The sequence below is a fragment of the Triturus cristatus genome, chromosome 7, assembly GCF_964204655.1.
Source record: "Triturus cristatus chromosome 7, aTriCri1.1, whole genome shotgun sequence".
Lineage (NCBI taxonomy): Eukaryota > Metazoa > Chordata > Amphibia > Caudata > Salamandridae > Triturus > Triturus cristatus.
In genome coordinates, this window is record NC_140590.1 from 169,547,053 (window position 1) to 169,574,014 (window position 26,962).

Sequence of the window (26,962 nt, forward strand, 5' to 3'; positions counted from 1 at the left end):
AAAATGACAAAATAAAACAAATCCAATAAATAGAACCAGAGATATGATTTTTACATTTTTTAAATAAAACTAGAGGCAAAAAGCACAAAGCGCCAACCATGGTTAACTGGCCATGCTAGAATGGATCACAGTGAAAAGTTAAGACTGATAGCGCTGGTTGGATACTGGGATCAGATTTATACAGGTGGAAAGTTTACCTTCTGACTCAGAAATGTTTGTGGAGAAAAAATGGTTGTCGAAGAGTTGTTAGCAGTGGAAACTGTAAGCGGGATCTGAAGCAGGGCTAGACTGGCAAAGGGTAATCATGCCTAAATGCGGGCTTAACCTGCCAGTGACAAGCTAGGCATCCTTTGAAGTTCAGGAAGGCGTTTGGCATAACCCCCCAGCCCATCCAGTCAAGGGAGGAATCCCAGTACCCAATCCCAGGACCCTTTGTCCACTTGTTGGGAGATGTACACATTTCAACACAAGGGAGTCACCAGGGGTCAGGTGACTGCTGGACACTAGAGTATCATTCTCAAAATAGCAATATAAACTCTGATTTGACCATTACATTTGAATTTCAATTACTATTATAATGAGTTAGGGATCCATTTTTCGAGCTAATCCTAAACTGATTTTTGCACTTGTTAAAGGTAATGGTATAAACCAGTAGGAAACTATAGAGAGCAAACACAAGGAGAACACTGAAACTTTTCAGACATTCATCCCTAGTCACAGATCTGAGTTGAATCCATCATCGTTCTTTAGCTCACTTCGCCACCCCAGTTCAGACCCACCCATATGTAAATCAGTCTTGGCCCTGTGGAAGCATCCTGGGACCGGTTTGGGGGTAATACCCCTCATCAGCCAGGCTAGCTTGTAACTATAGGAGAGCCAGTCTTGCCACCGTGGAAAACAACTTTATAGGTTTTTCACTACTAAGTCAAGTAAAACATAAATTGCACATGTCCTACTTTTTAAGTGCCATGCACCCTGCGCTATGGGCATTTTGGGCCTACCTTAGTGGTGACTCACAAGTATTAGAAAGAGGGGTTAAAGCCTAGGAAAAGGTGGTTTTGCCAGGTCCAAATGGCAGTTTAAAACTGCACACCCAGGATGCATTAGCAGACCTGAAGAAATGTTTTACAAAGCTGCTTTAGTGGGTGCCGCAATAAGCCCTGCAGCTCCTAGTAGCATTTAGGTCACAGGCCCTGGGAACTTATAGTACCATGAACTTGGGAAGAAACGTAAAAAGTAAATTAAATGTGCCAATTAGGCATAAAACCAATTTTTACCATGTCTAAAAGAGAGAGCACAAGCTTTTTACCATCAGTTAGTAGGAGTAAAGTGCGTAGAGTCCTTTGGCCAATAAAAACAGGTTCATCAAAAGTAGACAACTAATCTGGGGGATTGTTACAAAAAGAATCGAAATTTCCAACACTCTCCTTGTAAAAAGCATGCACATATCAATGAACCACGAGGTAAAAAAAGGAACACAGCTGGGTCTCCCTGGATGTATCTTAGGGTAACACTGGAACACAAGGTGACAGACATATTTTGAACCAATCTGGGAATCTTTTAGACTTTGTTCTGTATTTTCTGTCACCTGGTGCAGTCTACAGATGACAGATAAATCAATCAACACCTGTGACTGAGAAGGCACACAGCACATCGAAGCTGGCTCATGTTTTTCATCCTCTTTACTTTTTCCCTGGAGTCTCGATTAGCACCTCAGTGTTTGGGTTGGGTTGCTGGTAGATCCTCCAAGAGAAGTGGGTGAACTGACAACAGGCTCCACGTCCCTGTGGTGAACCATGAGTACCCCTAGGACACCAGAAGTTGCAAGTGAATTAGGAGAAAAGAGAAGGCATCATCAGGTAGCCAAGACCTTCAAGCACATATATACCTCAAGACTTGGATCATTTGCTCATTTGTCCTAGAAGATTTGTTAATAGGATATTATCTAACAATGCATGTGGGATAGCTAATGTTGGAATGGCATGGATGTCTTTGATTGATACTTACCATGGAGAATGCAATTGAAGGTTACTTAGGTCTGGTAAAGTATGCACATATATTTGCAATAGAAGAGGACACATACAAGAATTTGGTATATTACTTTCTATATTTTCATTTATATCATTTGATATAACATAGACCTGGCTCATAAGGTCAAAACAAATGTTATGTAATTTAAGACTTATTTTCTGGAGAATTCTCACACAGAGGCTTCCTACTGCTAATGAATACACATTCATGTAACCTGGGGCAGGGGGAAAGGAGGAAGGAGAAAAAAGGTGGGAAGAAAAGACAATGTATAGGCTAGTGAAGACAGAAGATACACAGGATTACGGACTAGAAAAGTTAGGTTTTCAGCTTTTTACAGGTTTGTCTCCATGCACAGAGAGTAGGGCAGTGATTTCCACGTCTTGGCTGTCATGAGAGAAGACCCACTCTGTAAAGGCTGATAAAGAGCAAAGAACGCTCGCAATGTGCCTGCTATACTTTGTGGGCATTCAATATAGAGTGGAGTGATGGACTGCTTTGAGTGTGGAATGGCCATGAATTTGAAGATTACCATTTTGCACATTGGCTGCCAAGAGGGAATACAGAATGGGAGGGAGGTGGTCTTTGCATCATAGGCCCATGTGGAGCCTTCCTGCTGCATTGAGCACAGACTGCAGCCTGTTAAGATGTTTCAGTAGAGCTTCCCAGTAACTGCAATTACCGTTGTCCGCATTAGATGGCATTCTGCCATCCACTCTAGGGGGCATAGTGCCATTACTTACTGGATCATAAAAGTTGGACAAGATCAACAATAGGATTCTTTTGAGGACTTCTATTTGCAAACAGCAGTTTCTGGCAATGCTTACATCCTTTGTTTCCAGTTACAGGTTGGAATCAATGTAGATACAAAGTTTTCGGACAGAATGGGAGGGTTTCAGAGGAAAGTCTAGCAGATGGACCTTGGTTGTGGGTCGCAGGCAGGACCTGTGACCTGATCAGGAGCTTGTGCTTGGTGCGACTGAGCCTCGGAAAGTTAAATGACATCCATCAACAGACCAGCAAGGCAGTGAGCCATGTTAAATAACTGTGGTGTAGAAGGAAGAACCTAGTAGAGAGATGGTTTGGTAACATTTTGGGTAAATTCTGGAGCCTCACTTCGATCCAGTAGGAAAGAACCACTTTCAGTTTAAGGAGCTCCTCCCCTGATGCCGTGCTTGTGCCTGCCCACACGTCATTCAGAGAGAGGGAGCTGTAATGATGTAACATGGCTCCATGCCAGAACACTAGGCATGGAACCAGCTTGTTCTGAGGTTCTGTCATGTGAGGGTTCTATGATGACAGTTGATATGCTGGCTGTTGGTTGAGGCTGTAATAAATACCTCTTACCACATAAAGATATGTGGTAAGAGGTATTTATTACAGCCTCAACCAACAGCCAGCATATCAACTGTCATCATAGAACCCTCACATGACAGAACCTCAGAACAAGCTGGTTCCATGCCTAGTGTTCTGGCATGGAGCCATGTTACATCATTACAGGAGCCTTGAGGAAAACTGCTGCTGAGCATCCTGCTCCCCCTCGGCGGTAGGACTGAGGAGTTTCCAGTTCTGAGCCCTTCTGAACTTGGGACCTCAGGTATCAGCGTGTCTTTTTCCGCAACCCCTGTTTCCCCCTCTACAGCTTCTATGGCCTTGACTTCAATAGGGAAGGGGGAGTTTGGAGTTTCTGTGCGCCCTTTCCATAAGGTTACCACTACTGTCATTATTGCCAATACTGCTGCTGCCTGCTGGCCACCGTCACTGTACCCAACCCGCTCGTAACGGTGTACGACATGCTGGGGAGTGGCTGGTTATCGCCATTTTGGCATTTGGCGATGGCAGTGGCATTTGTGCCATTTTGTGCTGAGTGTCGTACCCCTGGAACTCCATGAGCCCACTGTGGGGAGAACAGTAGCCGTGCTGGCCCCTAGTTGCTTGCTGTAGTTGTTGGGATATGGCTATTGGGAGCCCAGATCAGAAACTGGGAGAATAATTTAGAGAAGCAATTCAGAGTTAAGGCCTCACCACTAGCATCGACCAAGCTGAAAAGTAACCATTCAATGGTCGATACTGAGTAGCCAGTTGCAGTAGCAGTTCAGTTGAGGGAGTAGTCCTAGAAGTCCATCTCCCACAGTACAGTCATCATCTCCAGTTCCATTGCCTTGGCATATGTGTGTGTGGGTGGAGGTGGCAGTCAACAACAAAAGGGAAGGAGGTAAGTGGACACAGTTGTTGTTGCAATGACTACTGTTGGTGTGACACTGCTGAATTGATCTCAGTGCCCAAAGCGCTCAAGTGCTAAGGTGATTTCACCACTGTTTAGGCCTCTCTTTGTGGCCTTCCTCCTGACTGTGTGCTGACTGTGGTGCTCTTGGCAGGAGCAACATTACAGGATAGCTTGAAAACGACCTTGGTGTTGTTTGCGTACAAAATAACTGTAGCCCATCTTGCTGGAGAAGATTTGCTAAGTGCTGTATGTAAATGTTAAAATGAATCGTGGATAGCTTGAGGGACACACAGCAGATTTTTATGGGCTCAGACATTTGAGGTGGTAGAAGAACAATTAGGGTTTTGTCACTCAGAAACATTTCATAAGGACTGTGTCCAAGAGAGCCGCCCCCTGAAGTTTGGAGAGATGTATGCAATAGATGATGTTATCAGGTGCCCCAGGAGGCCTACAAATCCCAGTGCCCAGGTTCCATTGCTTTCCATCTCATCCAGCAAGGAGTACCAACCAGCTCTACAGTGGCCAAGGTCTAAATTCTGCACATAGAAAATGAAGTACCCTCAAATGTTCCACATGTTCGTGGAGCCGGCCGAAGACTAGTCTTTTATTCTAAAGACTTCATCGGTCCCACAGGATATATGTCCTCTTGGGATCCTGAGCGGCTGTGGCTACCAACTGCTAACAACTTACCTTTGTCATTGGGCTCAAATGCTTCTGACTTGCAAAGGATGGCATCAAATGCCAACGTAAAAATAACAGTTGATGGACAGAATGCAGAACAATGTCATACATTCATCCCAGTACAGAGATCTGGGCCTAAATCCATCGTTTTTTTGCTCAGAATGCCGTTCCAGTTTGAACCCAGCCATATGCAAATCAGTCTTGACCCTGTGCCTCATGGGAACAGTGCAGCCCGAACTGCCAAGCCAGGTCCTCCCTGGGCTGGAAACAAGCATTCTAGGACCAGTTTCGGGGTTTCACCCCTCTTCAGCCAGGATAGCTTGATTCCAGTGGCATGGAGAGCACGGGACCCATGTCTGGGCATACCCTTCCCTCTCGGGGTGACAAATGCAAAAACAACAGTTGATGGACAGAATGCAGAACAATGTCATACATTCACCCCAGTACAGAGATCTGGGCCTAAATCCATCGTTTTTTTGCTCACCATGCCGTTCCAGTTTGAACCCAGCCATATGCAAACCAGTCTTGACCCTGTGCCTCATGGGAACAGTGCAGCCCGATCTGCCAAGCCAGGTCCTCCCTGGACTGGAAATAAGCATCCTAGGACCGGTTTCGGGGTTTCACCCCTCTTCAGCCAGGATAGCTTGATTCCAGTGGCATGGAGAGCACGGGACCCATGCCTGGGCATACCCTTCCAACTCGGGGTGACAAATGCAAAAACAACAGTTGATGGACAGAATGCAGAACAATGTCATACATTCACCCCAGTACAGAGATCTGGGCCTAAATCCATTGTTTTTTTGCTCACCATGCCCTTCCAATTTGAACCCAGCCATATGCAAATCAGTCTTGACCCTGTGCCTCATGGGAACAGTGCAGCCCGAACTGCCAAGCCAGGTCCTACCTGGACTGGAAACAAGCATCCTAGGACCGGTTTTGGGGTTTCCAGACGTAGGTCCCGTGCTCTCCATGCCACTGGAATCAAGCTATCCTGGCTGAAGAGGGGTGAAAGAATACAATGTAAAATCTGATCCACTAAGACTTAGCACCGTGGTGCCTTATCCCATCAGTGGCAGCCATACTATTTTTTGTTTTTACAGCTTGGAACAGTTTTTCTTCCGAAAGATGTTCAGAGTTGGGCCTTTTGTAATGGGTAGTTTTGGGGAATCAGGAGAAAAAGCGTCTTTATTGTTTCTGAATTTTGGCAGTTTTCGAGTGAACTTCTTTCTTGTTTATGAGAGTATGTACACTCTAGAGGTCCTGAAATTCTGTGTTAAGCATATGGCAGTGTTTAATTTGATCGCCTTATACATTGTACTGCACATTTACATTGGTGTCTGGCCTCCAGAGGGCAGTTCTGGAGTTTTTTTTACACTAGGGTGATATTTCCCTGCGGCAGGGTCCAGCCACTGACTCAGCCATGGCATGAAAGACTGCTGTGAGTGGCACCATGCTTTATTCTGAGAGACCAGTTATAAGAGCATTTCTCTAATAAATCTTTCAGCGAACCAAAGCCTGAAAAACTAATGTTAATCCTACCTGTGGATGAGTGGGTTACATTTTTATTCCTTTGAGTGTTTACCTTGCCATTTTACAATGTTATTCATATTGTTCATCCAGATGTTATGAATTATCAGGGATGAAAGCCCAGAGAGTTGGCTTTTTACCACATAGGCCGAGATCCCTAGAGGACTGAGGTATTTAAACCAGTGTTAGGTCAAGTAGTTGTTTTTAGAGGGCAAAAGTAGCAAAAATTTATGATTTAAAAAAAAACCAGATGGATCTTCACAGGAGTTCATTCTGAGTTAGAGTTGAGTGTCACCAGTATGCTGATTTTAACAAAAATGCTGAGATCTTCCTCTGGTCCACTATATAGATTAAACAATAAGTGAGAAAGAATGGACATTTGCGCTTCTCTGGAACAGAGTGATGTGGCAAATGTTCATTTGTATTTCAATTACCCACTTAGATAGATGAGACGTAAACTATTTCAGCACTGAGTTCTCAGAAGAATGCTACGGTGCTTGATGTTCAAGGTCTCAGAGAGACACAGAGAATCAGTAAGACAAGGAGGCAAGACTCACCCGGGTTCAAGACACCAATGGCATCATAAACTACCCAGAGAGTAGCAGTTGTGTGCTGTGGTCTGTCTGAAACCTGATAGTAGGTCTTGGTTGGTCAGATCTCCAGTAGCTTGGAAAGGAATAGAAGACTGGTCCTTGGTGTACAACTGTTTAGCTCTGCAGAGTCATCACATTTGTTTTTATGAGGATCTGAACATTCCAGTATTTAGGGAGTCAAACCTTGATCAAGGAATCCATTTATGATATTAAGCTAATTTGTGTTGAGCCTTGCAATGCTTTTTTCTAGTTAGTTCGGCATTAGGTCATACGTGCAGTGTGATGTTTCGGTGTTTCCAACTATACTTGAGAAAGAGATACTACCAATAGGTTCAACTTACCACCATCTATCTTTGGGTTTAGCCTGAATTTCAGCAATGGAAGTTAGTAATTATTGTATCTTGATGGCTTGTTTAACATGGGAAATCTTTTGGCAGAAGAATTCTGCCATTTTGGAGCAGATGTCTTTAAGCAATATGTTTTTCCATCGATGTTACCGAACTTCTTCTGAGCTAATTGCAGGGCTGCTGTCTTTTTTGATTTGTTTGATTCGAAAGCTGAAGAATCTGTTCATCGATTTGAAAATTTTGTTTTAGTACAATCTCCTTTCCTGTTTCAGGATGTGGAGACCTACGGTAAAGAGGTGTGCTTGCCAGTTCTCTTTTATACATCTGACATATTTATTTCTAGTTATTTAACTGCTCGGAGTGCCATTGTGCTGAGCATATAGGGCATTTTCTGCTCTCCTCGAAAGGTGGGTAACAGAGAAAGAAACCTCAGGATAAGGTCTTTCGGCATTTAGCTACTGTACCCTTATGCAATCTGCCATGTTTAATTGCACAGTAGTTAAGAGGAACTCTGGTCCCATTTTCTCCTGGTCTATTCGGTTAATAATTTGTTTTTGATGATGGAAAATGTATGGACTAAGGGATCAGTTTGTACTTGCCACAGTCAATAACTAGTGGATTGTGGACCATGATAAAGGTTTTGTTTTCTCTAAATTAGTTCAATTGTACCATTGTGTGGGTGTAATAGTGGCAAGGTTCTGCCAGGTTGTTACAGTAGGGAATTCATTTAAGCTGGGAAACACTTTTTATGTTTGGAGTTCCCATAGAGAGTAAATTTATCCAGGAACATATTCACATTTAAAGACACAAGCAGAGTAGGAGAGTGGTCTGGGCATTGTTCAGCGAACTTATAATTTTTACTTGGAAGGTGGTGGAATAGATTTGTATGCCCTGAAAAAGTAGGGGCTTAGTAGGATATCAGTGGTCATTGGAAGGTACGATACACCTATGTGGTGTTCAGTGTGCTACTGACATTAGCTCTGTGTTCAGAGCCAATCACTTCCTTTTCTGTCTGTTCTATCCAAGCATTTCATCGAGCACTGCTGAACTAACATTAACTCAACAGTAGGTTGAGAGGCTTCATTATACTAAGTTTCTGACAGGATCAATTGGTCAGGGTAGGATAAAGATTAGGATTATAATAGGAAGAGCAGAGGATGAGTGGCAGTTTATGGGGGCTATCTGAAGGCAGTGGTTCATTTGGATGGAGATCAGGTCTGTCATATCTGAGCAAGTTTTTTTCTCTTTCCATTTTTATATTTACTTGGATTCCTTGTGCTCATCAGTCGAATGACCTAGATCATCTTTAGATTCCCAGTTTAGGGTTGCTTGTTTTGTAATTACTTCTCTATTGAGTGTGTGATTAAGGTTATGGAATTAGCTAGAATATACATTGTTTGGATATGTGCATAGGTTCCTTTGTTTTTTACCTGGACAGAAGTTGGGATTTTGGTGCAGAGAAGAGTAAGATTTACTTTTTGAGATGTTGGTGAGTTCAAGGCTTTATCACAGTCTATGATGAAATCTTCTAGGGAGGATAATGCATTTCTACTGAATAACTTACAATTAGGGTGCTTACTGGTACTTGGATCAAGAGTAATGTAAAGTGTTTATGTTATGTTACTGGCTATTTCTAGAGCGCACTTTCACCGGGAAGGGGGGGGTGGTCTCTTGGCGCTAGGTACTAATTTGTCGGAAGAGCCCTTGTTACTGATAAGCCTGTGTAAACGGCCAGGTTTTCAGGAGCTTCCTCAATTTAGTGTAGTGGGAGGACTGCCTAATTTCCAAGGGGAGGGTGTTCCATACTCGAGGGACCGTGACAGAGAACCTGCGAGCTCCCATACTAAGTTTCTTATAGGTGGGGGTGGCCGGGTAACGCAGGGAGCTAGATCTCAGTTCTCTTGTCGGGCGATATTTTACAATCCGCACTTTCACGAATCCCAGGCAGCTCATATATGTAATGCCTTGAACGCCATGCATCATACATTTAACCTAGATCTTTGCCCAATAGGCAGTCAGTGAAGGTCCTTAGTCACCTGCGAGAGTTAAGGCCTCACCACTAGCATCCACCAAGCAGAAAAGTAACCATTCAATGGTCGATACTAAGTAGCCAGTTGCAGTAGCAGTCCAGTTGAGGGAGTATTCCTAGAAGTCCATCTCCCACAGTACAGTTATCATCTCCAGTTCCATTGCCTTGGCATGTGTGTGTGTGGGTGGAGGTGGCGGTCAACAACAAAAGGAGGAGGAGGTAAGTGGACACAGTTGTTGTTGCAATGATTACTGCTGGTGTGACTCTGCTGAATTGATCACAGTGCCCAGAGCACTCAAGTGCTCGGGTGCTTTCACCACTGTTTAGGCTTCTCCTTGTGGCCTTTTTCCTGACTATGTGCTGACTGGGTGTGTTCTTGGCAGGAGCAATATTACAGGATAGCTTGAAAACCACCTAGGTGTTGTCTGCGGACCAGGCAATGCAGGGAGCTAGATCTCAGTTCTCTTGTTGGGCGATATTTTACAATCCGCGCTTTCACAAATCCCGGGCAGCGCATATATGTAATGCCTTGAGTACCGTGCATCATACCTTTAACCTAGATCTTTGCTCAAGAGGCAGCCAGTGAAGGTTCTTAGTCACCCGCGAGATGGAACCACCTCTGCTCAGGTGGACTAACAGTCTGGCGGCCTGGTTTTGAGTTAACTGAAGCTTGCGCAAGAGAGATTTCAGGAGGTCCACATAGAGAGAGTTGGCGTAATCAATTCTGGCCATAACCAAGGCCAAGATAACTTGGACCAGGGCCTCCCTCGTAAGGAGCTTTCTGATCTTTTGTATCCGACTCAGTTGCAGGAAACAGGCTGAAGTCACTGCACTAACCTGCTGTTTGCATGAGATATCCTCATCAATAATCACCCCCAAGCGTTTTACAGCCTTTTTAGGAGTAGGGGGCATCCCATCTCACTTGGCCACCACCTAGGGTTCCAGCAGGTAGAACTGTTCTTTGTATGGACTATCTCAGTTTTGTCCGGGTTTAGTTTCAGCTGGTTCTCATTCATCCAGCCCCGGATGAACAGCATGGTGTTTTGAAAGTGCTGCCTGGCTAGGGGACTATCATTGATTGCAAACAGCAGTTGCATATCATCAGGGTAATTGAAGATGTTCATTCCCATCTTCTTGAGGGAGCTAAACAGAGGTTGAATATAAATATTGAACAGATGAGGGGAGAGAGAGGACCCCTGGGGCACTCCACAGCTCACCTTAACGTCCGTAGAGGTATAGGGAATAGTCTAACTACTTGAGATCTAGCCTTCAAAAAAGAGATCTTTCAGTTCAGTGCTACGCCCCGTAGCCCAGCTGCCCTGACCCGGTCAGCCAACAGAGAAACGTCGACCATGTCAAAGGCCGCCGACAAGTCCAGAAGCACCATTAAAATATATTCTAAATAACAATTCTGCAGAAGGTTCTAAAAGAGAGAATAGAAAGCTAACTCACTTCTACATATACCACACTACATCCCTTCTATATAGCAGAACTAAAACAGAGGGGAAATAAACAAGGTACTATAGAGAAAATAAAAGACAAAAGGGGAAAAAAGGCAAGAAATACCTGAGAACATATAATTATTTTTACTGACAATATAAATTTGGTTGAGATTCCGAATTCATCCATCTTTCAGTTTCAGAGCGCCTCTAACATGCTTCACCACCCAAAGAGGAGAGTTACATTTTGAATGTTGGGCAAAATGTTTTGGAACCTTCAACACCATATCACCTACATGTACATGAATTTAGGTAGCAGCTTTAAAGTCGTCAAATTAAAATTTCCTCTTTGTATGGCCTTTCAACTCTTTTTCCAGACTTCTTGTGATTATCACTCATGAGCAACAATTTGACTTAAAAAGTTAATTACAGAATTTACGATCATCGCAGGTAGAAATCTCAGGCCACCCCAACTACATGACCATCACAACCAAAACATAATGTGCCATAGAATCAAATGTCAAAGGTCTTAAAATATCTAGGGAACAATCTTCCTGTGGCCCCTTGGGGACACCACTACATACCAAATTCCAACCTTCCTTGACTTATCTGCCACGTTACATACAACACTTTCTAGTACAAATCTCTCAACTCGACTATTCATACCCGGCTACCAACACAAAGTTCTCCATCCCACTTTCATCTTGCATATACCCTAATGTTTTGCATGAGTAAACTCAATAAGCCTCATCCTTAAGTCAGAGTGTGGAACCAATCTTGGCCCTCTTAACAACCCATCTTGAAAAGACAACTCATGGATTACTGTTTAATCGTTTCGTAACCTGTGATCAATGTATCGGATCTCTTGCAATCTCTTCCATCGTCATTACCTAGTCAAAGCCATGTGCACAAAGAATATATCTCTAATGCATAGCCATCTTTTCCAACCATTCTTCCTGCGTAACACACTCATCTGCAACTGCATGAACCTTGACTCAGTCATTTGACCGACATTCACCTCTTTTTTTCTTTTGTGATTCTCAGCCCCAACCATTCTAGGAAGACAGACAGCTGCTTTTTAGGAGATACCAGGAATATCAGTAATGGAACAACAAAAACCTCCTTTGCCGCAATCTATTCCCAAATTCTGGCAGGAAATGCATCTAATTCTTTCTTATTAAAGATTTCTTGCAATGGCTTGTGATCCGAGTAAACTTCGTACCAAGTACCTCACAGAAATTGCTAAAAAAAAAGTCCTAACACGCCAAAAGACAGCATGAGCTGTATACACTTTGAACCTTTATTTATTTATTTATTTTTATTTGAAACGTTTGCATCATAGATCGGGGAGGGCAGGGTTGTAAGGTCATTTCAAATAGTTTATGAGGCTACAGTACTATTGTCTCAAGTAGCTATTCATGAGCAGGCCTTTGACTTTGTTCTTAAAAGTAGAGGTGAGGGGGATTTTTCTGATTTCTGGCGGGAAAGTGTTCCATATTCTCAGTGCAAGACCGGAGAAGGCGTGGTTGTAAGTTCTCTTCTTCGTGAACTTTGAAGGTTTCAGCAGTTAAGTGTTTGATCTTCTTAGTGCGCAATTCCCACAAGATAGTGCAAGTTTATTTGCCAGGTAAGTGGGGGTGTTCTGATGCAGTTCTTTGTGTGTCAATCAGACTATCCTATACCTGATCCTTGCATCTAGGAAAAGCCAGTTAAGTTGGATTAGATCAGGTGTGATGTGGTCACGCTTTCTTGAGCCGGGGATGAGACTGGCAGCGGAGTTCAGAGTGGCCCTTAAACGAGCCAGTTTAGCTTTGGGCTGCCCAACCAGGGTCGCAATTCTGTCGTCTAAACGGGAGCTAAAGGGGATTGGACAGCTGCTTGCAGGTCAGTGGGTGGTAGGCGCTGTTTGATTTTCCTTAAAGGGCACTGATGTGATCCTCATTCCAAAATGGTCCGAAGGCAGCGCTATCTAGCTGCTAGTGCCAGCGTTAGGGTTAAGACCAAAACCCTCTTATTTTGCATGCCAAGAGGAAGAGAGAAACACTGCACTCCTGAAAGCTGCTTTAGGTGAACTTCATTTATTCGTCAGTTTTAAAAGCATCAGACACCAATATGGGTTTCAACCTCCTGTCTTCTTCATGGTGGTATAGTCTGTTTACAATGTTTGTTTGTGACTGCCATGTCTTTATACCAGTGAAGGCCTTCTGGGATATGTAGTACTTTTTGTTTTTTACTTAAGAGTTGATGCTGCAACCTCTCAATTTGTCATTGAAAGTCAGGGCTGACACTTCCTTATTTGATTCAAAATGAATTTCGATCGGGTCTTCAAACTTCGTGCTGCTTTTGGAAGCATTTTCCATTCTGGTAGCACACTCCAGCATTCTTCCCAAGGGGTCAGGGTCAAAGTTCATATTCATTAGCCTACAGTGCTCCATTATCACGTGGATCCCAGTAATGCATCTTTGCTCTGACTATTGAAGTTTAAACACCGGCTTTCAGGCCCCTTTTCCCCCTTACGGAGCTGCATCAGCACTATGGAAAAATTGTCTCAGGACAGTAACTCACCATATTTTCGATGAGCCTGGCCTGTTGCACACGGACTGCGCTCAACACATTTTGAGGTGCAGACCTCCGGTTGTGTAGTCACTGATGTGATCCTGTATACTATATTCAGGCATTTGTCCACGATCAGGCCTCGTGATCTAGTGGAGCTAACAACATGTGGGATGCAGTTGTGGGCTGTTAGTTGTTTGAGCCAGTCGTAAATGTCCACAGTATGATTGTGGGGGGTGAGCAAGAGGAATTCAGTTTTGAGTGAATTTAGCAAAAGTTGGTTGCGAGATAACCATTGTTGGGTTTTTTGAAGAGCATAGTTCAGAATATGGATGTCGCCCGGTGAAGAAATTTTCATATGCAGTTGAGTATCATCCATGTGCATGTGATAGTGAATGTTAGTCTGTTTCCGAATTTTGGTGAGAGGTTCCAGAAACAGGTTAAAAAAAGTGTTGGTGATAGTGCGGATCCTTGTGGAACTCCAATTGATACCAGTTCCTGTTGGAAAGGTCGTGGTTGACTTTGAATCTTTGAGTTCTACTCTGAAGGAACAAGATAAACCAGTTTACGCTGCACCTGATAACCCATCCTTGTTTCAAGGAGGTCAATTAATTTGTTGTGTTTGACCGTGTCAAACAATGAGGAGATATCCAACAGTATTAGCAGGTAAGGTTCGTTCGGGTCTAGTAGGCTTAGGGCATCGTCCACAATGTGTGTTAAAGCGGTTTCTGTACTGTGTCCAGATCTGAAGCCAGACTGGTATTGGTCAAGGAGTTAAACATGTTCAATGTGATTACAAAGTTGTGTACGTATGTATTTCTAAAGTAGTTTGGATAGAGTCATGATATTCAAAATTGGTCGGAAGTTGTTAGTATCAGATAAGTCTGCCTTGGGTTTCTTTGGTATGGGATGACTTTTCCAATCGTGAGGCAATCTGGAATAAGGCCTTCCATGAGGGATTCATGTACAAGGTTCGACTAGAGAGGGAAAATGGATGCGGTAATCTCTTTAAATAATTTGGTGGGAATAGGATAATTGAAGTGATTTGATGGTTTTAATGTAGTTAGGATATTAACCTTGCAGAAGATTTCCTTGGAGACAAACACAATAGTCACCAACGTTTCCCCCTGAGCCTGTTTTAGACTACACCCTAGTGCTCTGTCACTGGTGTCAGTGATTAAGGGACAAAGACCATCTGAAACAGACTGAAGTTATTGAGCAGTACCCAAAAGAGATTTTATATTGTCAAGCTCACATTGACAGTCTTCTCCAAATCAATTCCACACCTTTCTTCAATAAACAGTATATGTTGCTTGACTGACTAGCAATAGTTAGAACAAAGGGGCATATTTACAACAACTGGCGCATCCCTGCATATCAGCAGGGATGCGCCAGTTATTGTGCGCCACAGCTCCGCCACCATGGATGCGCCACATTTAATATGCGGCGCACCATGGGGCAAAAACAGCACAGATGCGTGACGCATCTGTGCCGTAAAAGTGGCGCATTGCTGGAGTTGCGTCGCAAGCGCGACGCAGCTCCAGCAATGCTCTGGGGGGCCCAATCTTGCTAATGCTGCGTCAATCCTTACGCCTGCTTCAGGCAGGCGCAGGGTTTTGACGCAGCATGGGTCTAAAAGTGACTGAGTGAAATCTTGTAGATTTCACTCAGCCACTTTTAGGAGGCGTTCCTGCGCTAGAACGCCCCCCCCCTGCGCAGGAACGCCTACAGGTGGCGCAGGGCTTTACAACGTGACGCATCTCCCAGATACGTCACGTTGTAAGTACCCCGCACCATGGCGCAGGATTTGCGCCGCCGCTGTGTCACAAAAGTGACGCAACGGCGGCGGAAATGAGGCGCAAGGGGCTGTAAATCTGCCCCAAAGTGTGTAAAATATTCAGCCATTCGGCAAAAATGTTTGGACAAAATCTTTCATCTCAGGAATGTATGTTCTGCATAGTTTCATTATTTTTCAAGATATATACCATGAGCAGAAAAAACATGTTCAGAACACCCAAACTTACATGTTCCCACTTTCCATGTCATGTCATGGCATGACTTTTCAGAACGTCTGAGACCTCCTGCACTCTCGCAACATGCTGTTCACTTGTGTCACCATAACCCAAACCAAAGTATACAAAAAAAGTGACGGATGGAATGCTTGAATTATTCTCCCCCATTAGAGCAGGGTGAAGACTGATCTGCATATACCTGGGTCTAGACTGAATAACGATTGGCTTGGGATGCGGCCTCGAGTAATTACAAGTGGCTGAGATTAATTCAAGCATTTCATCCATCACTGTTGTGCGTAGTTTGACTATAACCCAAACGTAATCCCACAACCACTACCTAGTAATTTGATCACTAGTCTTTGAAACAATGCAGCAGCAGAACAAAGTCCAAAAGGCATAAGGCTCAAATGAAACATACAAAAAAGCTTAAAATAATGATGTAGGATCTTTACTTGTTGGTAAGCGGAAGCCATCATCGTCCTCAAAATATGTAGTGTCTTCAGAAAAGGAAGGTATGCTAATTCTGCAGTTGAATAACAAATCCAGCAAGAGGTCAGCATATCCAAGAAAAGCACGTTACAAGTAAGAAACTTCATCCACTATTTAAAAGCACATCAGACCAAACTCCTGATCGAGCTTGTACTTAGCCTCGACTGAACAGGGTGGGCTTCTCAGCCCTCCATTTGGCATTCATGTTGGCAAGAAGACATCTGATACAAGGAAGACAAGGAGGGAATAGTAAAAGTAAACAGAGGCTTGGATTTCTCACCTCCTGATTGAATTCATGATCTAAGCATTCAGCTAACTGTAGTCACTGTGACAAATTTAGAGGTGAAACTTGACCTGCTAGGGAAGCAGTCTCTTAGAGCTGATGAAGGGTTTGCCACTGAAGAAGACTTTAAATCATATGTGTGGAACAATTTGACCCAGATTTCAGGAACAGGCACAATAATGCCATTGGTACCAGGGAAATATGCTGGTCCACCCTCTTCTTTCTCCCAAAGAGTTCCCTTACTAACTCAGTTGGCCAATGGGGCGACCACCAAAGGGGTTGGGAAGCAGCACTTCTGCTTTGTTTCGACATTTGCCAATAAAGGACTAACTACAGTGCCTCCCTTCAAATCCCAATGCATATCTTTTGACCACTGCATTTAATTATAAATTATGTCTCCTGAAGGATGAACTTATGCCCTAGATAAGTGACAGAGAGTTCTTCAGTGACCTGCATGAGGAACAACCATCTTGCTCACATATAGTCTAGGCTTGCATGGTATTGCTGCTCCCAAAGCAGTACATGAATTAATATACACCTCCGCTGCTGAAAACCGTAGCCTAATGTTCATGGCCTGAATAATGGACTGTTATTGCATAAGTGACTATAGGAAAGACACAAAAGAGAAAAACAAAAAAAACATGTGGGTGCGGCCTAGTGAACTGGCTTTACAAAATTAAGTTCTAGTTCACACTCTTCAATAAACAAGAGAGAAGCAGAGGGGGTGCAACTGGGAAAGGGAAATTTCAAAGTGCTGTGTGCATCCGCACACAGTCGAGCTGACCTACAAGGAAGTGGCACCAGGTGTCAGGACAACCACTGATTGCAAATAGAAGTCATCAGGAAACAGAAGTAGAAGCATATACCACTTGTGCTCAATGCGGCATTGGCAGTGGCGGAATTGCAGCAGAGATAAATTGGCATAGGTGTAATGAGAAATAAAGGTGTAACTAAAAAAAACGATGCTTGTTTTGTTTTTTATACTTCTTGTTATACATTTACGTTATTTTCAATCAATGCCATTTAAAAAAAAGTACAGAACAGAATCATAGTAAGGAGCAAAATCAGTCCTATCTTATTTATCTCTGTTATCATGGAGCAAATATTTTAGGGAATTTAGGGCCTAGTATACAAAGATATATTCCCGTAGATACAGAACTCTTAGCTACATCAGGGCCTAAGAGTTCTTCAGGCTGCTGCTGATATACTCATTTGCCAGGTAAAACCTGGTGATAAAAGAAGTATTTGGGGCACTTTTTTTGGCAGGGTAACTGTTGGATATGGCCCTTTTTGTGGGGTCATCCCTGAACTTTTTGCCTTCCTCCTAGTCTTTTTTCTGACATGGTGTTGGTGGTTCTAGGATTCTGGGCACTTTAGCACTGCTGTCCAGTGTAAAGTGCATGTGCTGTCTGTGGTAAACATGGTAAGATTGGTCTACACCTGTTTGGTTGTGTTTTATAGTTGCTACCTGCAATCTGATGGTTCTGACAGTGGCCCAATGGGCCCTGTCTTGTACATAATCCCTGTGAATTTCTACCTGGTGCCAATTGGCACAGTGTATATTGTGTGATTATGATTCTAATGTGTTTATGATAATACAAAGGCTATTTTTTATATAACCTTGTGTGGAGTTTCTTTTGTGGTGTGCGTAGTGTGTCGCTGCTGTGTGAGTGTGTTGCGCAAAACACTTTACACATTGCCTCTGGGATAAACCTGACTGCTTGTGCCAAGCTACCAAGGGGGTGAGCAGGGGTTATCTTGCGTGTAACTCCCTTGCCCTAACTAGAGTCATGGTTTCTGCCTGGCTTAGGCGCAAGCCCTAGCCAACCAGAAATCCCATTTCTAACAGTAACCTTAACCAACAAAACCTCTAGCATATACTTTATTTCCTCTCCACTCATGTTGGTACATTGCAGAAAACTAGCAGTGAGCCAGAAAGATGTTGCACCCAAGTAACCCTCTGAGTCATTTGTCTATGCACCCACCCTTGATTAACCCGGATGACATCACAAACATGTATCCCACAATGCCCATCAAACAGGATCAAATTCCAGTGGTATGCTTGCATGCCATACATGCATTCTTTAAAGTTCAAGAAAAAGGAAAGTTAAATGTACAAGCCCACTTCAAGGATGCAACTCTAATGTATATATTTTTGTTTTATTACAGTGCAACTTGGCCACGTACAGTACAGCAGTAAAAGATAGAAACTGTTGAGACTAACACAGGTGAGTAGCCCAACCTCGTGTCATTGAGGGGTTGGTTATATTTGAAGCATGTCCCCTAGAGATAGAAGTGAAAATTACCTTCACTTTTTCCACTTGTATTGGGCGCAAAGTGTTACACATACAAAGCTTCAAGAGAAGTTAACAAATAGGCCCTCTTTGAGTGTGCCACAGAAACTTTATAAGTGTGCAGATGTTTGATTTTCACTTATTTCAGATCAGTTTCCCATCTAATTGGGGCCATTTTGGAGAACAATTCATCCCTGTATGGTGGACATCTTTGAATTAGAGGACTTCTTAGTGGCTGGTATGGCCTCTCTCACAGCCGGATGTTGGCTGCTGGGACTCGTACCTTTGAATGGGAGTCAAAATCAGGACTAACACCCAGCATCCTTTTGCATTATATAATCACTTTACAGTACAGCCCTCTCACTGAGGGTGATATCATTGTTAAACTATCAAATTGTTTGTAGGAGGTTATTACATGATGTGTATTAGAATTGCAAAAAGATTCTATTCACTTCCATTCATTCACTCCTCTATTCCTCCTTTTTTCGTTCTGCTTCGGTATTCTCAGCCTTATTCTCAGTACTATTATCATTATCATTGTTACTATTATTTTCACTACCATCATTATTATTATTGTTATCAGGCACTATTTTCCCCTCCCTTCTTCCCCATACCCCCACTTTGGCACACCCATACATACACGTACATCCCCGTGCTGCCACCTGGCCACAGGGTCAAACTGACACGCTGCCAAACTATCATAGATCTCTTATTTTGTCAGTGTTTCCTGCTTGGGCATATCAGCGTCTCCCCCCCCACACACATAGATTATTATGTGAATGTAACCCAGAACAGCGTATGTACAATCCTACTTTGTTTTCTGTGTTCAATTGTTTGAATACCTAATAAAAGAAATAGAACACAAAAAAAGGGTAACAAATATGGGTGCTCACAGGCCTCCCACTGCATATTATGGGAAAGTCATATCTGCCCATTCAAGTTAGCCTACTGTTTGCTCCTGGGAGATATTTGCCTCCAGAAGCGTCAGGCAGGGAAAAGGTAATATTCTAAAAGTTATTTTTTCTAAATGTTTATTAGAGATCTATCTAGCTTCACAAAAAAAGAATTGCAAAAAAAAATTATATTTCTCACCGCCCTCCTACCATGTTTAAAACATTAAATAGATATCACAAAATGGTCCATAATGGCTAAGAAGAAAGAACACCTTAGCTCTTTTTAAAGCATCATAATGGTGTTAACACATATCAATATTATTTGACCTCGCTATTTATATCAGAAGAATAGACTTTCGGAGAAGCGTTTTTGTTAGTGATCATTTATATGAAAAGATCAGACTGTTCTGGGCATTCCAATGAAAACTATTTGAATGACTCCCGTCTTATTTAAAAACAACTTGGATTTTCATTGATATACATTTTCCACATCTTTGAACTTATTTGATGTTTTTCGTTTTGGATTATTGGCAAATGCTTACCCTAATACTAGCCTCACCCAAACCCAGAGTCAATCTTGATTCTTGCTCTGACACAGACCTAAACCAAACCCAAAGTCTAACTTTAATTCTTTCTTAGACACTGACCTACCCCAAAGTCTAATCTTGACCCTCCTTCTAACACTAACCTAACCCTAACATTGTTAATCTGGCCCTAGCCGCACCCTAAGACCTACAATGACCTAACCCAAAGTCTAATCTTGATTCTTGCTCTAAAACTGACCTAACTCAAAGTCTAATCTTTAGTCTTGCCATAACACTGACCTAACCCAAAGTTTAATCTTGATTCTTGCCCTAACACTGACCTAACCAAAAGTCTTATATTGATTCTTGCTTTAACACTGACCAAACCCAAACCCAAAGTCTAATCTTGATTCTTGCTCTAACACTGACCTAACCCAAACCCAAAGTCTTATCTTAATTCTTGCTCTAACACTGACCTACCCCAAAGTCTAATCTTGACCTTGCGTCTAACACTAATCTAACCCTAGCAGTGACTAACTTTGTTATTCTAGCTCTAGCCTCACCCTAAGATCTACAATGACCTAATCCAAAGTCTAATCTTGATTCTTGCTCTAACACTAACCTAACCCAAACACAAAGTCTAATCTTGATTCTTGCTGTAACACTGACCTAACCCAAACTCTAATCTTGATTCTTGCTGTAACACTGACCTAACCCAAACTCTAATCTTGATTCTTGCTCATACACTGACCTTACCCAATGTCTAATCCTGACCCTCACCCTAACACTACCCTAAACCTAACATAGCCTAACACTGTTACTCTGGCACTACTCTAAACCTGACCCCTAGTTTATCCTTGGCCCTGTACGAAACTCACCCATCAATCTGTTCTTGACTTTTTAACTTTGACCTAAAACTCTAATTCTGAACTTAAGTCACTCTTTAACATAACCCCACCTAATTATTATTGCTGTTATGACATGTGCTTCTGACATACCATTCCAGTGAAATGCTTTGCTTCATATTGGTTTGGGATGTCATTGTAGGGAATGGCTAGACACCTTGGAAAGGGGATGGCGGTTTTGAAGCGACCTGAAACTGATCTCACTTACAGCTCACACAATCTAACTCACACAAAAAACTGGTTTCTGTATGTGATCTTCGCTCATCCACTGTAGCATTACCTAATGAATGAATGAATGGAATGTATCTTCGACACCTAACAGCAACCTTAACGGAGTACCTTGATGCTGGACTGAAACTGAGAGAAAGACATAACGGCCTGATTAGTAATGGAATGGATTTGTAAACAGCCACATTTTAAGAGACTTGTGGAGGACCGGGTGCTTATAAACAATATGTCTAGTATGTGAGGACAGCATTCTAGGTCTTGAAAGCTCACTTCCAAGAGGAGAGGCTTCCTACTGTACATTACCCAGTGAAGTGTGAGAAAAGTATCTTTGAGCCAGAATGTAGCAGGAGTTTGTGATTATTACAATACACTGAGATTTCAGTAGAAGTCATTGACATACTGGAAGTCAGTAAGGCAATGCGTGGAGATCTGCTGACTGTTAGGTGCGCCGATAAACGAAATAGGCAGCTATGTTTTTGATCAGCTGCATATGTGAATACGATTTTGGTGAAGTCCAGGATAGATGTCATTGATGCAACTAATCCAGTATAACACAGGTCTCTAAGTTCATTGTCTTACCTCAGGGGGGAGAAAAGCCAGACGAAGTTATCTTTGCTAATTGATGTTTGAAGAAAAAATTAAGATTAACAATCACTGCCTAGGTTATGAGTTTGATCAATATAGATACATGAAATGCTTGAAGGAGGAAGCCACGAAGCTTCAGACCAGATGGAACTATGTGCCCCATCAGCTTAAGATGGTTGTTGTACATCAAGGTGGCAACTTTGTTCATGTAATCCTGAAAGCTGTTGAAAGACAAATGGTATTTGAATGCTGTCTAGATCACAGTAATAGGCAGGTGTAAACGGTGTATGATTACATTAAAAGAGGCACACTTTTTGTTACATGAAATTGCAAGAAGTGATTACAGTTTCTTCTGCTTGCAGCATTGTATAATTTATACACGATGGGAGTAATAATAAAAGTAAACTCACACATGAGTACATCTACACGTGTAAGTTTACACTTTTGAGTAGTTTTACTACTTTTGTAAAAAGTGTAAAATTACTCAAAAGTGTAGACTTACATTTCACCAATCCCTACAACAGGGGGTGGAGTCATTAAAAACATCTTACAAAATTGTAAAGTTAATACTTTTAGTGACTTTGAAACCGAATTTTACGTTCCGCACACTTGGCAGAGACCTCCACAAATGAAATGGAGATTTCCCCTTTGATACATTATAGCAAAAATTATAAACGTGTTTTAAAGGTGAGAAAATAGTTCACATACTTTTATGTTAAATGTTAATGCAAATTCATTTTTCTATATGTATTTTAAATGTAGAACACAACACTATTAAATTCATTTTGAGTTAAATAATTCATTTCAATTTACTGAATTAAAATGATTTCTTAATAATATATTATGAAAATAAACCCATAAAATATTTATATTGAATTATTATGTATTTAATTTAATTTAAGTTATGCACAGAATTCGTTTTTTTAAATAAAAAAGTTACTAAAAAATGTAATAAAATTGTAGGTCAGTTTGTGAATAGCTATGGACTTGTTCTGGTGGGTGCTGCATGACCCTCTATTAACCCTTTCCTACTTCAACCTACTCTCCTCCCACTGATCTGTAAATATTCCCCATTTTCCAGACACTGTTCTGTATTCCTCCCACATTTACTAATTAAAGATACACCTACCAGTGCAGAGATCTGTTCATTCGGCTGGCGATGTCCGCTAATAAAAGACAGAGAAGGCGTTGGTGTAGACCTTTGCACATAGGTTAGTGAGTAGCAGTAGACAGTAATTTAGTAGTTCTATTGTAGTACTACTAAACAGACTACAAAATGCAGTTTTAGAACAGAACCCAATGTTTTTTACTCCGAGAGCTAAAAGTGATTGCTATTAAAAAATGGCCATCTACTTTTTTCATGCTAGACAAATTATTAAGTGTTGGTAAACAATATTTTGCAAAAAGAATCTGAAAAATGGATACTCGTTTCTAAATTATGAACCTTGAACAACCTTGTTTAAAAAAAGATAACACCATGAACTGTGTTGCATCATGTATATTTAATTGCATCATAGTCTGCATAGTCTGGTACTTGCAGCACAATTTACTCAAGGCTGCTGTGGAATGTGGGCCTTAATGTACTATTATTCTATTGGCAAACAAGTGGTCACAGTTTGCACACTGACCATTTCCAAATGGAATAGGATTTTCCAAACTGACCTGGACAAAAATAGGTCAGTTCACAAAATACCGAATCACAGGGGACTGAAGGACAGCCTGCCTAATTAATGTTTATTAGGCAGGTCGCACTTTACGACCCCCTTTAATTGGCCATAATCACAGGGATGGTTGACAGCAACAGTCAGCAGACCCCATTGCTGAGACTGTCTCTAAATTAGGAAAACTGTTGTCTTTAAACACACCCTCTATTCCTTTATATAAAAAGTTTCACTGAGAGTTGACAGTGGTCCAGAGACCAGTTCCTGCTCTTGCTGAAACTTCCTCCTTGCACTGAAACTTGTCTGCCCTTCCCCTTCGCTAATCAGTTACCACCTGAACATGGGAGCCCGTAACTGATCAATGGTTTGCGAACAAAAGTCCAGTTGCAATCCACTGATACATCAGGGAATGAAGTACAGTTTGTAAAGGAGCCCCACAGCACGTCCCTTCCAAACAGCGTTTCGCGGTCCATTACTAAACCTAATTACAGGTTCTGAAACGTGTTCCAGAATTGGCAAATGTTATTAGTAAAAACAAAAAATGTTTTTTTATCAGTAGCAAGCACTCTAATTTAATGAATCGAAGGGATTACAACAGTTTAAAAAAATTGCGCATGAGGCCCTTTGTCCTTTACTGCTGCCTAATCACATCTGCCTTTGCTTATGGGGTCTAGTCTGACCTGAGAGGGTCAGTTATTTTACTCAGTCGTATCCTTTGTGTTTTCTTCCCCAACAAGATATCACCTACCTTACCACATTTCTTGACCTCCATTGAGTCTTCCTCTATCTTCCTTTCCCTGTATTTTTTGGTCTTTTACATGTGTTTGTTCCTTTCAGGTAGGTTCCCTGATCCCTCAGATCCAGGGCTTTGGCAATCAAGGAGGTGAATTAGATGTATGCAGAGTATTTGCAAAGCTCTCAGGTAGCACAAGTGTATAGAGGCAACTGCATGACCTGCCTGGAATTACTATTGTTTTCAGTGTGGAATTCAGGCTTCAGAGGCAGGCCTAAAGCATCTAACTGGAAATCTCTTGTTTGGCAGTTCAGGTCTCTTCATGATTATATGTAGTTGGCCCACTAGTAGTTTCACAATTCTTGAGTATAAAGCATGAGAATGAGTTGGTAGAGTCTTTGGGGGGGTTAGGGGAGGCCCTGAGAACCTGACCTGGAAGGGCATCAATAATTCAGATTAAACATTTCAAGAGGTAAGGTATAAGCATTGGGTAGATCTCTTCTCAAGGCACCATCAAGTGGGATATTGTGGAGTCTAAGTTAGAGTTTATCCTACTGATGGTGCACAAGGGATCCGTAGCTGTAGGAGTAGTGGTTATGTAGGAAGTTTGCTGAGGATGATAACTTTATTGAAAGTAGTCCTTCATGTTCTGCCTCTTGTCAGGAGCAGGTTCTGGACTTTTAAGTTCATTCATAGGCTCAGCTTAAGTTGGTAGGTCCATATTCTTTCAGCCATCTACATCTTTAAGTAGTTAACGACCATGCTCATGTGGTTTGCTGTCCTTTTCTGCTGATACAGCAAATTGAAATAGTAAGCACTGTAATGAGAAAGAAAGATTATAGATTAATGCCATGATTTATTTATGGCAATCCTCATTATAAGTGAGGTTTCTCTTCCTCCCTATGGGACTTATGACAGCTGAAAGTCCTTTTAACCAAGCAGTGGCTCAAGAAGTAAGGTACATACCTCAGACTATAATCAGTACATGAAGATGACAGGTTTATTAGGAGAGGGCAATGGACAGAACACTTCTGTATTAAGTGAGAAAACTGTATCTAATCATGAACGACCATTTTGCTTGGATGCTTCAAGTTTTTGCCCATTGTGCTTATTTTAACAATGTCTCTTCCTTTATTTCTTAGTGTTGGTTTAGGTGTATCAGTTTAATGCTCTGTACGGTATAATATTTAGTTTTGTGTTTAGGCACAGGGTACTAGAAGTCAAATAAATCTGATGAACTTTCCAGATTTCATCGCACACTCACTTGCATTCTGCATAGTAGTCCTTTGTAAATTCTCTTAAAATGTTTTCATCTCAATAATCTTAGGAAAGTGTTTCTTTGTGTTTTAGCTTATCCATCCATTAAAATCCAAACCCATTATACATCCCTTTCCACTCTGTGCATTTTGCCCCTAATCAATCACGTTTTGATGAGTAGGTGCACACACAAGGAAATAACGACAGCTTTGGATGCCCACCGGGGTGTCTTCCCTTACGCACCTTGTCCGTAGTAGAATATTTATGTTCATTCTGCTTGTGTAGGGCAAAGTTGTGTATCAGTGGTGCAAAGGTTCCCCAAATGATTTGAAGGAACTGTCCATGTCTGGGTTTTAGGCGGCTCTGGCTCTGACAAATGTTTATATCTTTTGGCATAATGTGATGTCGGAGATTGAGCAGAGCATACTCAGTCTTTACTCTCTCTCTCTCAGAACTTGTAAGGACAATGACTTTCATACAGGCAAGTAATAGTGTAAAACAGGCTACAAAAGAAATGAATCATAGGCGGTCTGATGTAACTTAGCGAGCGTTAGCAGTCACAGTTACAATTTTGGAAATAGAAACACGGCTGATTGGGTAGACCCAGCAGTCCAATTTGCTTTCTCAAATAATCTGTTCTATTAATGCAGTATGATGTATGACCTGAGATCATGTCCCTTTGTTGAGGTACTCCTTTTCCTTGTTATGCATGATAGATTTGATATTTGTTCAATTTAAGGTTGTTAAAGCAAAGGCCTGAAATGTATTTCCACTGATCCGGTGTGATATGTGAAGTCCACTGTACAGTATGTAAAGTCAATAACTGTACAATATTTGGTGTATATTTTGGCTTATGCAATGTTTTTCTCTCCTAGCAAAGCAGCCAGGATGGACCCTTGGGTGCCACCTAGATTCTTAGATGACTACCGTGACGTCCAACTTCTTCTTGCGGAATTTGGGATTCTTCACAAATTTAACATTATATTTCTTTCAAAATAAGTGTTAATATTAATTGTCAGCAGCAGTAATTCACTTAGGACAGAATCTCCGATTTTCAATCTCTCTGGAATAATGCGTAAGATGAATTTCAATACTATTCTTAATGTGGACATTAGCTCGGCTAATGATGATGCGGGAGTGATCCTCAACCTGCACTCCACAAATAAAGATGTACCAAGTTGTAACACCTCCTCTACTGAGTTCTGTTTTCCTTGAGACTTGTAACACAATTCTTCCTCTGGGATGGGACACTGAAGCGTATATGTTACTGCTGCACGTCTTGCTCCTAGCCTTCCACTGATATTCCATGTGAGACTAGACCAAGTTATTCATTCAATCCTAAATATTAGAAGCAGCGCCTCAGCCCCACTCTGTGTAATACCTGAAGATAGTGCTAAAATACTGCCCGTTCCATCATTTTCATAGCATAATTATAACTCCTTCTTAAACAGATAATATTTACATTACAGACCTCATTCAACTTATATGCAACATATCAACTCGTGGAGCAATTCCTCCCCTCAGCATCCCACATCTGTTTGCACTGGAAAGAGAGCAGTCAAAGAGAACTACAAGACTACACAAAGACGAAGTGTAGCATAGCCTTGAAAGAAAGGTCCCTGGGTGAATGAGAACCCGTGTGAGACATATGAGAACAAGCGGAATTTATCACCA

At 41.9% G+C, this 26,962-nt stretch overlaps 1 protein-coding gene across 1 annotated transcript in view; it reads left to right on the forward strand.

Annotated features, from left to right (window-relative positions):
• The window catches only part of LOC146809137 (IgGFc-binding protein-like), a gene marked incomplete at its 5' end in the record, with an annotated part of 458,615 nt that extends 432,159 nt beyond the window's left edge, over positions 1-26,456 (forward strand). Inside the window, 2 exons of the mRNA XM_085615951.1 lie at positions 18,378-18,436; positions 26,164-26,456. Coding sequence (XP_085472077.1) covers positions 18,378-18,415 — 38 coding nt within the window. The remainder of the gene's footprint in view (positions 1-18,377; positions 18,437-26,163) is intronic.
• Between the last annotated feature and the right edge of the window lie 506 nt (positions 26,457-26,962).